The 13,157-nt window shown below is 43.8% G+C and overlaps 1 protein-coding gene across 1 annotated transcript; it reads left to right on the top strand.

Moving 5' to 3' along the window:
• Positions 1-6,422: 6,422 nt before the first annotated feature.
• BCR41DRAFT_394613 (chitin synthase-domain-containing protein) lies at positions 6,423-13,152 on the top strand (the record flags this gene model as incomplete). Its single annotated transcript, XM_022028658.1, has 3 exons — positions 6,423-6,787; positions 7,375-8,776; positions 8,902-13,152. 3 exons carry the CDS (start codon positions 6,423-6,425, stop codon positions 13,150-13,152), a joined length of 6,018 nt encoding a protein of 2,005 aa, XP_021883102.1.
• Positions 13,153-13,157: the final 5 nt, after the last annotated feature.

Raw genomic sequence — 13,157 nt, 5'->3', positions numbered from 1 at the left:
GTGCTGGTGGTCCACCTCAGTCTTAAAGCATTGATTTCCTACTCTGTTGATTCCATCCATGTTGCTTATTCATTTAGCACAGTCGTTACAAATGTTCCTGATTTCATCTGGTAAGCTTGGTCCACTTATTCCCAGAGGCGGGGCATTGTCTCATGTTGCACAAAGGAGTTAGGAGTTATATTTTTGTCGCTTTCACAGATAAAAAGAGGTCTCTGAACTTCTTCGCAATACTAATAAACCTCTTCACAAAACTCTTCACAAAGCTTCACACAAAACTTCTTCACAAACCTCATAAATACCTCACCAAACAAAAATGGCCACCAGCACAATTTTTCAGAAGCCTCAAAAGGTCAAGGTTGACTTGGATACTATGATATCTCAACTTCCAATTGGCAAATGGCCAAGCCCAAAAGATCTTACCCTTTTCCATTTCGTCGAATGGGCCGTCAAGGAATACGGCGTGGATCGTGAAGCTAGCAGTTTCAGCAAAATTATCAGTGAGATCAGGAGGGCGGCGCGACCAAGAAGAGATGACTCAGTCCTGATCATCATTTACAAGGAGAACTTACGTGCCTTACTAAAAGGCATAAAAAAAACAAACATCAACAATTACCTGAAAGTATGTGTCGAATAATTTAACGTTGAACCAATGTTTACTTCCATTATGATCCAATATTAATAAAAATAATAACAACTAGCCCGACGAGTCTGACAAGACTAACAAGTCTGACGCGGATGAGCCTATCAACCACCTCACTGGGGAAGGCGAGAGGAGTAGTCAGGTCACCGATAGGTTGGTCTTAAACGGAGGTTTCGATGTATCTTCTCCCCTCATGGAGGTACGAGAAGAACTCATTAAACTTGAGGAAGAGCGCCAGGGAACGCTCCTCTCTCCACATGATATTCTGTGAGTGCTTTTTACTACCATTTATTTCATTGCTTGAGAACACACCGAAGGCCGTGACGCTGATACAGTTCTTACTGTGTTTTCTAGCTCCATAAACTTCATTTTCACAAAAGAGTTTATGGAAAAATATTTTTCAAAGGCGGGGCGTCGTAAACTCAAGCGCTTTTTCAAGGTTACAGAGACCAGTGTAGCCTTGAGTGAGCAGGATTTGGATTTTTCCAAATTCTGCGTGGAGAAAGCAAAGGCGTCGAACTCTGCTTCCGAGTATCGCGCCTTTCTTGAAAAGGGTCAGGAAGGAGCAAGTGAAATGCTCAAGAGCATTTTCACCAAACTTGGCGAGGACGAGATGTTTGGGAGTCGCCTGGCAAAATAAAAAAAAACGAGGCGACGTACAGCGCGCTCTACGTCAGGCCCTACATCTGCGCCATCGCATCGACTTTGGGATACTGGTGAGTAGTAGATCTGTCAGTTCTTTGTTCTTCATTCATTTCTGCAGGATATTCACATGTTATTTCTTCACTCTTGGTATAACACGTCTCCGCTTTCAGCGATAGCAGAATCCCAACGGAGAAATACTATACGGAGCGCTTTAGACCAGATAACCTGGTTATGGTCGACGGCCTGCCTCTACTCGTAGTGGAGGTGAAGCCCCCAGGAACCTCTAAAAAGCTCCTTGATAGAGATTTCAGGAAGTTACTTTCTGAAATGAAGCTGGCACTAGATCTCTTGTTCGCCAAGGGTGTAAAAGACCCAACGGTCCTGGGTCTGCTTGTCCAAGGTATGTTACACTCTTGTATATTTTTACGATCCATGAAACCTAAACGGAGACAGTGGTGCTAATTCACGCTTTAGATGGTCAAATGGAAATCTTCGTGATGACCCTAGATTACGAAGCCGTTTATATCCCCAGATTATTGGGCAAGGTCAAAGTGCCCAAGGGCAGGAAGAGCCTTAGCGTGGTTGCGGAAGCAGTGCCAATTCTGGAGACTACAAAGACAGCTTACTTGAAAGCCAAGGAAGCTGTCGGGGAGCGCGTGAGGGTTACAGACGAGGTGAAACATACATGGGTGAGGCCATCTTTTTACCTCCAGATCAATAGAAAGCGCAAGAGATCAGAATAAATTGCTTCATTTAGGATTGTTTATTGTGTTATTCGACTTTAATGCTTGATGCTTTTTGTTATTCCAACGAAATATAAACATTGTTGAGAGTCTTGCCCACGATATCCTCATCCACGCCTCGACAAAAACCGCGGCCCGACAGCTGCTAAGAATCCGAGTGTGCGAATGGGTAAAATCTTGGTTGGCCTAATATTACTTCAGAGTATATATGATGGTTAAAATTGGTCTCGATGTCGAGTTGCATGTTGTAGGTTTGAATAAAGGCCTTGCGTTTGTAATACCATGCAAAAAAATAATCATATTATCCATTTTCCGCGACGGAGAACAGACGGCAACTTGTGGTCAGACCTGGCGAGCTGGCAGGAGATAGCAAGAACCAAGGCGGAACCATGTCTTGGAGGGGGAAAAAAAAAATAGAAAAAAAAAAGAAATAGAGCCAGAACCCTTGTGATTCGATACGACTGGGTTGCTGAAACCAGGGTCAAAGACCAAGAGTTTCCATCACTATAAATAGTGGGCAGTTAACGAATCAGTGAGATGTCTGGCGTCTCTTCGTATATCCCTCAGCAGCCATAGAAAAAGAAAAAGAAAATATAAAAAAAAGAAAAGACTCAGATGCTTGACAGAATCTTTTTAAAACCGGAGGGCTGAAACTTTTGCACAAGGTCAAAGACCTGCTCAAAAAGTTTCCCCACTATGGGTAGTGGCCAGTTCGAATCAGCAGAACATCTGGCGTCTCCTTGTAACGACCTCCAAGGTCAAAAAAAAGAAAAGGGAGAAGGAAGCTGCGATGTTCTCATTGGATCGAAAGATTCCGCGTCTATTCATCGTAAGAAACCAGAGATTACTCACAAATAATTAGGAAGCGCAGGTAAATGATAAAAAAAAGATAGTCTATTACTTACTTGATGGAACTCTGTGAATTTGACGATCATCATGTTTGATTGTGTTGCGTGAGAGCTAGAGTGAAGGTAAGGAAGCAAAACATAGTGACGCATAACAGTTATTCAACGTCAAAGCCACTGACCTCTTCCGTCGCTCGGCGTGCAAATAGAGGACAGCGAGCCAAGCTTGCAAGTAGCGAACGACATCGGATTTAGAGTTGCTATTCAATACAATTCAATTTTCGCTTGAGTCTATTCAATCAATTTAAAAAATATAAGGTATCGTGACCAAATGAAACGGGCTATATATTGAGTCTTGGGGAATGAGATGCACAATTAGGACAAATCCAGTAATACTTCATACACATTTATACCATGTTGTAAATGATGTAAAAATGTAGAATGAACGAGGGTAGAGATTATGATCATAGGGGCCATGGCTCTACCTCTTCATCCCCTTTTTTTCATTCTCCGAAAGTTGCTTAAGGAATCACAAATTGGCACAGCAGTCAACAAAGCACTTGTGATACACGGAAAGATACAAGAATTTTAATGGATACTGATCGCATGCCATGCACACACCTATCAAAATAGAACCCGACCGTTCCACGCAAGCACGCTCTGTGTTTTATTTCTGTTCTAAAGAGGAGAATGGAGTCAGCTTCATTCTCATCTTCACCTCGACTCTTATCAGCGTTCCTGACATTACGTTCGTCTTCTGTACACTACATTGCTGTCTAATAATCTTGCGGCAATACATCATTCATTCCTTGTGGTGCCTCCACAAGGATACGGGCTAGCAGATTGTTTAGTACAAGAGGAAATGATCGAGTAACAGAAGGCTATTCTTTTCTTTCGACCTTCTTTTCACAGCATTTCATGCTACACTCCTCGTATATCTTCGTCCACGACCTGACGTTACGATCTGGCGTTAGCGTCTCTGAGTAGTCAAATCCTTTTTATATATTCTTCTATTGTTCCTCACATCTAGGCTTTGATTCGAATTTTCGTGAAGCTCTCTCTGACATTTGAACACCGCAAAAAAAATAAAAAAGATAAAATAAAATAGAATAAAGGAGATCCCATTAAGTTGATTCTGTGTCATAATGGTTATGGTTCTGGGAACTGACTAATTTATTATTCTCTCTCGCCCATTTTACTTGGTCAAGCCTCACTGCCTCCTGTCCGTCACACGCGCTGTCGGAGACCGTGTCCACTCCTGATCCGTAACAAATACGCCTCTTCTTCTCATTCTTTTCCTTGTATCCTGCATACGCTCTCATCCTTCTTCCATTACACCTGTTTCCAAAAGACCTCCGTGTAATATCATCCACATTCGATTTCCTTTTCTGTTTTCATTTGCACACGCGTTATCATTTATTCACCGCTATACCTCCAAACTTTTAACTTTTATTCAACTAACATTCAACGCGAACAGTTGCATAAAGTAAGCATGTTCCCTCGATGGCTGATAGATGGTTTTATTTTGAATGTACGGAGACCGGTCGCATGATACAATCCCTCCATCCTTGTCTTCAGGAGATACAATCTCCTTGCCCTGACCACCATCTGTCTATAACCACCTCAACCTAACATCAACTACCACATTACAATCGTTCTGTTGTCCTTGGCCCATTATTATTATTTCGTTGGTGTTAGTTTGAGCACAGCTTTGCTAAGAGATAACGTAGGTTGATGGATTGCTCTTCCCTCATCTTTCAGACTACTTCGTCATTACTTAATCACTAAAGGGTCATTACCGAGTCTGTAGTAATGGAAGGGGTAAGGAGCTGTTGCAACAAGTGCAAATTGGCCCTTGTTTTTCCTTGTGGAGACGACGATTAAAATATAGGAATTGCAATGCGAGATATGGATCTGTTCTTTAGATCTATTTTTACCAATGAAATGAATGAATGGCTTTTATTTGTTCAGTAATCTCATGACGGTGAACACCTCTCACGTCCCTCTCTTCACCATTCCTCCTCTTGGGTCTCATGGTTGTGATATGGACTTGGGCTAGGATGATGTTTATGTTTGGGTGTGAATATGTGGGTGTTTAAGAAGGTGTGAGGTGGGCTAATAGCCCCCCCTTTCATGTCTATATTTACAGACTTTCTGTTGATTAGGCACATGGCGCCCTGTCATCAACATAAACACCTCAAAGGCACAGAGGTGTACATTGTCCTACCGGGATCAGTAACATGCAAAAGCATAAAAGCGTGGTTGAGATTATGCTTGGGTTTTCCATGGCCGGATGATTTGACATTTATTTTTATCTTCATTGTATGACATGTCCCTTTTTTTTTATAAATTTGGCGATGTATTCATTGCCCAAATGTTGTTGCTGTTTATTTGCTGGGTTTAATTTTTATTTTCTTTTTGTTCTTTTTGAGTGAACAACTTTGTTCTCTTTCTCTCTGTTCGAGGGCTACAGAAGAAACAGACAGAACAAGCAGTAGAACTATTTATATTTTTATATTTAGCGCCCATTCCCCTTCTACCCTCCCCCCATCCCTGCCTATTAACAATTTGTTTCCCATCCTTGATCTCGTTTGAACACCTTTTGCGTTTTACTCGCCCTTGTCTGAAAGCAACCAATTGTGTTTATGTTTGCGTTGATCTCAAATCCTTCATTTTCAACGCCGTCACTTGTTGTTTGTATGTACTGTACATAATGTAGTCTGAATGAAGTGTGTTGTGTGTTTAGAAATTGCAATGTGGTGTGTGTGGTGTATTTTTATCTTCTTTTTCGACTGGACGCCCTTGGGCCCCTCGCTCGTTCTCTCTTCCTTTTTCCTTCTCTTGTCCACGTTATTCACGCTCCACTCGCGCACTTTTCATTTTCATTCTCATTCTCATTCTCATTCTCATTCTCATTCTCATCTGTTTTTGATTCCTGTCATTCTATTCTTCCTATCAGCTTTATTTGCTGTTCTCATAATTGTCCTTCCCCGTCTTTTCGTATCTTGTAAGATATTGAGCGGAGTGTTTGTTAGATTCGCTCTTGATAGTTTCAACGATCTTATAGTCAAACGCTGTGCTTTTACTACACTGTAAACCACTGCTGCAACAAGAGTGTGTGTGTGTGGAGAGGGCTGAACCTCGTGGTGGAAATAAAAGAAAAAAAAAAAAAAAGAGTTTAGGAGGCGAGGTCGAATATCATCCATGAATCTTTACTGTTTGTCACTAACCGATCTTTTTTTGCATCTCCTTTTCCTTTTCTTTTCTTTCCTTTTTTTTTCTTCCTTATTCTTTTCTCCCTTTTCTCCCTCTTGTCTCGTTTGCACTTTTATCTTCTCTAATATCTCCTTTTCCAGATCTCAACTACGGGGCACTCTTCTAAATACAATAATAGCATAGCTCCTTCCTGATCAATCTCGGACCTTATAATATTACTGGACCAATCATTCTCTTCATCATCCATCATTATCACTTTTTCCCGGAAGAAAGACTGACATAAAGACAGTTTAAAGGAATAAAAAAAATCAATTGAAAGAAAGGATTGGCATCATGGATCAGCAACAACAGCCTGATCTGTCACAGTTGCCTCATCCGACGGAGGATAACCTGACATCGATCCTTGCAAACCGATTCCAGCAGGGTCAGATCTACACACGAATCGCATCTTCCGTCCTCCTCCAACTTAACCCTTTCATCCCCGGTAGAACTGATATATCAGAGGCAGTACTCCAGGACCAGGTCTTGACATACAAAGATGGCGCACGCCTCGTACCAACAGATCAAGTCAACAAAAGGGATCCATCACAACAACGACCCATCACAGGAAGTATACCGGCCCCACATGCTATCCAACTTGCCACGAGTGCATATCTACATATGCGCAGAACAGGTCAGGACCAATCCATTATTACCAGGTAAAGCGACCCAAACACAGTCTTTGTCATAGTTTATTTCCCATCTCCTCTCCTTTTCATACTTCATTAATCTGTTTGCATCCTCATCAGTCTTCGGTTTATTTAATGGTCCGGTACAATGCACAATGTTAATCAAATACTTGGACATGTATCTGTATCAATGTAAAAAAAAAAAAAAAAAAGTCCCGTCCTCATCCCATCTTTCCATGCGAAGTGGGGTTTTTTTATGTATTTAATTTCAGGCACAACGGGGGTATACTTCTGTGCTAGAAGGTGCAAAACAAATCAAAAATTAAAGCTGGGGCATTGCTCCTGCTTTACCGTCATAGAAATGCTAATTTGTTGTCAATGCTTTAACGACCATGCATGCCTATCTCCTATCTTGTCCTGGGTTGTGTGAAAGAAAAGACTGGGTGTGATCTTGGGTTACCGCTGGTATAATGAAGCACAGTAGTCTTGTTTGAGGCCATTGTGCCTGTTTCATGAACTCTTTCAACCTCCTTTTTTTTTTTTTTTTTTTTTTTTTTTCCTTCCAGAGTGCTCTCAATCTGTAACACTAATTTCTTTTTTTGTTTTGTGAACAATAGTGGCCAAAGCGGAAGTGGAAAAACAGAGGCCGCTCGTTTGGTAATCCGCCAACTATTGGCACTGAGCAGCCAGCCCAAGAAGGAGGCACGGGTTCAAAATCAGATCTTGGCCGCAAGTGTCATCATCGAAGCCTTTGGACATGCCAAGACCAGTCTTAATATCAATGCTTCTCGTGTTGGACGTTTTACAGAATTGCAATTTAATGAACGCGGTCGTTTGTTGGGTGCCAAAATGCTGGATTATTTCCTGGAGAAGAAACGTATCAGCCATTCAGCCTCAGTACCAGATGAACGCAATTTCCATATCTTCTACCAATTACTCGCAGGTGCAAGCACAGAAGAGAAGACTTTTCTGAAATTGACAGAGGGACAGTTTCATTACCTATCCCCAGCATCACTCAACAGGAACAGGACACTGCCAGGGATGGACGATGCGACTGAATTCGCTAACCTCAGGATGGCGCTCAAAGTAATGGGCTTTCAAAAGACACAGGTCGCTCAGATTTTCCAACTCGTGGCGGCAGTTTTACATCTCGGCAATTTGACATTTATGGAGGATGCGACCCACACAAACGACGCCTGTGTGGTGAGGAATGTTGACACTCTGATCTTTGTGGCCGACATCTTAGGAGTTGATCCGAACGCCCTTCAGAATACATTGACCTACAAGACGAAGATGATCAAGAAGGAGCTTTGCTCAGTCTTCTTGGACGCTCAAGGTGCAGAGCAGCAACGAGACGAAATGGCGCAAGCACTGTACTCCCTGCTGTTCTCATGGATTGTCGAGTATTTCAACGTCAAGCTCTGTCATGAGGCGCCAGCCAACTTTATTGGAGTAGTTGATATGTTTGGGTTCCAACAATTCAGCGTCAACAGACTGGATCAGTTCTGTGTCAACTATGCGAATGAGAGGCTTCATCAGTTCTTCCTCAACCATGTCTTTGAGGCTAGCTATTCAGACTATGAAGTTGAGGGCCTTTCCATCCCTAGGACACACTTTTTTGACAATGCAGCCTGTTTACAGATGTTAGGTATGGAGTCCGAGGAAGGATTGATCGGTATCATGTCGAACCAGTCCCGCCATATTGGGCGCAAGACGGATGCCACAATGTTGGAAGCATTTTCGAAACAATATCCCAGACATGATTCTTTGACCATTACCCGAAATATGAACACACACCCATCTTTCACGATCCAGCACTTCTTGGCACCCGTTACATACACAGTCGAGGGATGGTTAGAGCAAAATGTGGATAACCTCAGCTCTGACTTTGTAACACTTTTCCGAGGTGGACCCGGTGTTTCGCCTAGTATGAATCCATTTGTCAAAGGACTTTTCACAGACAAAGCCCTGACAACCGAATCGCATCCCCGCAATAACAATACTATCGTTGCTGCACAGGTAATAGAAGAAAAGAAACCCTTTTTTTTTTTTTTTTTTTTCTGCACCAATCATAGTAAGGATAGGAGCTGATATCATTTGATGGCTTTTTTTTTTTTTTTTTTTGCATGGCTAAAATTTAATAGCAATCAAATAAGCCTAAGCGTGCTCCTTCGATGCGCCGACCTAAAAAGGTTGAAGATACATCAGCGAAAACGGAAAAGTCTGGTGACAGTGGCAGTTCCACTGTAGGTAAAGTGATCTCTATGGCAGCGCAGATCCAATCTGCTACCCAGGAACTATGCGATTCTTTAGCGGAAACGACTCCTTGGTTCTTGATCTGTCTCAGATCCAACGACACAGGCATGCCGAACCATGTAGATTCTATCACTCTCAAGGCCCAGGTCCGTTCTCTCTGCTTGGCTCAGGCTGCTCAAAGACTTGCCATCGAGTACACGATCAGTTGCACTCATCAAGAATTCTTGGACAGATATACATCGCTGTATTTAAATATTTTGGAAGACATGCCTGCTGGGGCTCCATTGAAGAGCAGGATGGATACTGTCTATGCGGAAGAGAAATGGACTATCCACGATGCAAGCGTTGGTATGCACCGTATTTTCCTGTCTGAAAAGACATGGAGGGAGCTTGAACACCGTCTCAAGGGTTCAGATTCTGACAAGAAGGGCGATAAGAAGGATGAAGCCGTCATGCTAACGCCTGGAACAGGGCTGGCCCCAACTCCATCTGCGGTCGTCGATGGAATGGGATTCCAGGGCGCATTTGCAGGATTAAACAACGGACTCGGCACGCCTGGCAGCTTCAGGGGAGATATCCCCAACATGTCTGAGGATGACCAGTCCATCAACTCAAACACAGCGATGGCAGCGCCGCTCCTACTGCAGCAGCAACATTTGCAGCAACACCAAGATATGCTTCAGCAACAGCAGCCAGGTGGTTACTTCGCGCAACCACCTCAGGCAGGTTATTTTTCCGGACTTCATCCAGCTCACGCATCCTTTATGGCCAATGAGAGGCTTGAGAACCGATCCTTTTATTCTGGAGATGATAATCAGTCTGAATATGACCCATATATGCGAGGAGCTGTAGGTGCTAACCGCTTCGAGAACGAGTCTGTCTACGGAGGCTCCGAGATTTATCGTCCTAACACACGTCTATTTGGCGATGCAGAGAAGCGTGGCATGATGATGCATGCTGACGGGGCCTTAACTGACCCTGATCGTGAAGGCACCCTAGGTGATGGCAAGGATGGTCTCAAAAAGGAAGGCCTTGAGGATGACGAGGAGGAGAATGTGCCCGTTACCTCTGCACGTCGTAACTGGGTTTTTTTGACTTATGCGCTTACGTGGTGGATTCCTAGTTTCTTATTGTCCAAGTGTGGCAGGATGGCACGCCCTGATATCCGCATGGCTTGGCGCGAGAAGGTTGCTCTCTGTATCCTTATTTTCTTCTTGTCCTTGATCATGATCATGTATATTGCTGTCCTGGGGGAGTTGATCTGCCCTCATCAGTATGTCTACTCGCCTGGAGAGCTGTCGGATCATCATGCCAAATCCAATAGGCCGTTGACGATGGTTCGAGGAGAGATTTTCGATATGAGGAAGTTTATGGTTCAACATAACCCCAGTATTGTGACACATACCCAACTACTACAGTATGCAGGTATCGATTCCACCCCCATCTTCCCAGTCCAGCCTAGCGCACTTTGTGATGGTCTTAATGGATATGGATCCGCGTCAATCGATCCCTCGATTCAGCTGCCTGAATTGGGTGCAGTTGATCCTAACAGCCGCTACCACGATTTTCGAGAATTTACTAATGTTTCAAGGCCTGATTGGTATTATCAGAAAATGGTCTTTATGCGGCAGTGGCGAGTCGGTTTCTTGGCCTATACGCCAAAATTTATTAAGGAACAGGCTGCAGCAGACGGTATTAAGAAGCGATGGGCCATTTTGGACGGTAATGTCTATGATATGACCAACTACATCCAAGCTGGTAATCAGGGCGTGGTCAGGACCAAAGCTGGGGAACAGACGCCCAATGTCAACCCTGCATTCATGGAACCCTCGGTTGTGAGCTTGTTTTCGGTTAATGCAGGAGAAGATATCACTAGCAAGTTCAATGGTCTGCCTCTTGACAGCAACATGAAGTTTGTCATGAAGGTCTGTCTCCGAAACCTGTTCTTTGTCGGTCGTGTTGATGAGCGTACAAGTTTCCGATGCCAATTTGCCAATTATATGCTTCTAGTACCCTCCATCTTGATTGTTTGCACGATTGGATTCAAGTTCTTGGCCGCGTTGCAATTAGGGTCCAAGCGAGAGCCGGAAGAACATGACAAATTTATTATCCTTCAGGTACCCTGTTACACTGAGGGTGAGGAGTCGCTTCGAAAGACGCTCGATTCTTTGGCAGCCTTGCGATACGACGATAAGCGCAAGCTTTTGTTTGTGATTGCAGATGGAATGATTATTGGATCAGGAAACGATCGTCCAACGCCGCGTATTGTCTTGGATATCCTTGGTGTTGATCCCAATATTGATCCTGAGCCTCTAAGCTTCTTGAGTTTGGGCGAAGGTCAGAAGCAGCATAACATGGGCAAGGTTTACTCTGGATTGTATGAATATAATGGACATGTGGTGCCTTATATCGTGATTGTTAAGGTTGGAACACCCACTGAGCGTCAGCGACCGGGTAACCGTGGCAAGCGAGACTCCCAGATGATTTTGATGCGGTTCTTAAACAAAGTACACTTTAACTCGCCCATGACACCCATGGAGCTGGAAATGTATCATCAAATTAAGAATGTCATCGGCGTGAACCCATCGTTTTATGAGTACGTCCTCATGGTGGATTCGGATACAGAGGTCTTACCAGATTCGCTCAACAGGATGGTATCTGTCTTCTTGCACGACACGAAAGTAATGGGATTGTGTGGAGAGACCCAAATTGCAAACGAGAAGGATTCTTGGGTGACAATGATGCAGGTTTATGAGTACTTTATTTCTCACCATTTGTCCAAAGCTTTCGAATCTCTGTTTGGATCCGTTACCTGTTTGCCTGGATGTTTCTGTATGTATCGCATTCGTACACCCACCAAGTCGACTCCACTACTCATCTCAAACAACATTATTGAGGATTATTCGGAAAATAAGGTGGACACTCTGCACAAGAAGAATTTGCTCCATTTGGGAGAAGATCGATACCTGACAACCTTGATGTTGAAACACTTCCCTAATTACAAGATGACGTTTACTCCCGATGCTCAGTGCAGAACCAACGTTCCAGATCAATGGAGAGTTTTATTGTCACAACGTCGTCGCTGGATCAACTCCACTGTGCATAATTTGATGGAATTGGTATTCTTGCCTCAACTGTGCGGTTTCTGCTGTTTCTCCATGCGATTCATTGTCATGATCGACTTGTTTGCAACACTGATTATGCCCGTGACCGTGGTCTATATTGGATACCTTATTTATTCCATTGTTGCCAATGATGGATCGATCCCTAAATTGGCAATCATTATGATGGGTGCTATCTACGGTCTTCAGGCAATCATCTTTATCCTTAGACGCAAATGGGAGCACATTGGATGGATGATTGTGTACATCTTGGCCATCCCTGTATTCTCATTCTATTTACCTCTGTACTCGTTTTGGCACTTTGATGACTTCTCATGGGGTAACACACGTCTGGTAGTTGGTGAGAAGGGGCGAACCAAGGCTGTTTCTGCAGATCAACTGGAAGGCAAGCTGTTCGATCCCAAGACGATTCCCCAAAAGAAGTGGTCCGATTATGAACAGGAATTGTGGGAGGTCCAGACAACGGGTTCATTAGAGTCAAAGGCATCAAGAATCCCATACGGTGCTGGTTATCCTCAACAACCACAACAGCAATTCTATAATGACGGGCGAGGATCAAGAGCTGGATCGACCTACGGCGGTGCTAACAATATCCATGGCAGTGGCGCCGAGATTCCAATGTCGACTATGGGCGGCATGAACATTCCGATGACAGTACCCTCAGGACCATTCATGGGAAGCATGTATGGTGGCAATAGTCGTCCACAGTCTCCTGCGTTCGGAGGTGGCCCTGTTGGTGTTGTAGGATCAATGGGAACACCTGTGATGCCGAATGCCACATTGATCAACACTGCTGTCCCTGGTACTCCCACGCGATCGTTTTCACCAGCACCTCAATTCGCCTACAATACTCATCAACTTCAGCAGCAACCTCAGGTGCCAACACAACTGCAAAGCTTGCCACGAAACTCATGGACAGCTGGATCAATTGTAGGGGGCCAAGTCGGTAATGGAGCAGCAGGCTCGCGTATGAGTACTTCAGACACACCCATGAACCAAAACCAAAACAGATTTTAAGCTAT

The sequence above is a fragment of the Lobosporangium transversale genome, assembly GCF_002105155.1.
Source record: "Lobosporangium transversale strain NRRL 3116 chromosome Unknown BCR41scaffold_11, whole genome shotgun sequence".
In the NCBI taxonomy this organism is placed as follows: Eukaryota; Fungi; Mortierellomycota; class Mortierellomycetes; order Mortierellales; family Mortierellaceae; genus Lobosporangium; species Lobosporangium transversale.
The sequence above is the reverse complement of the archived record's forward strand: the minus strand, read 5'-3'. Positions and strand labels throughout refer to the sequence as shown.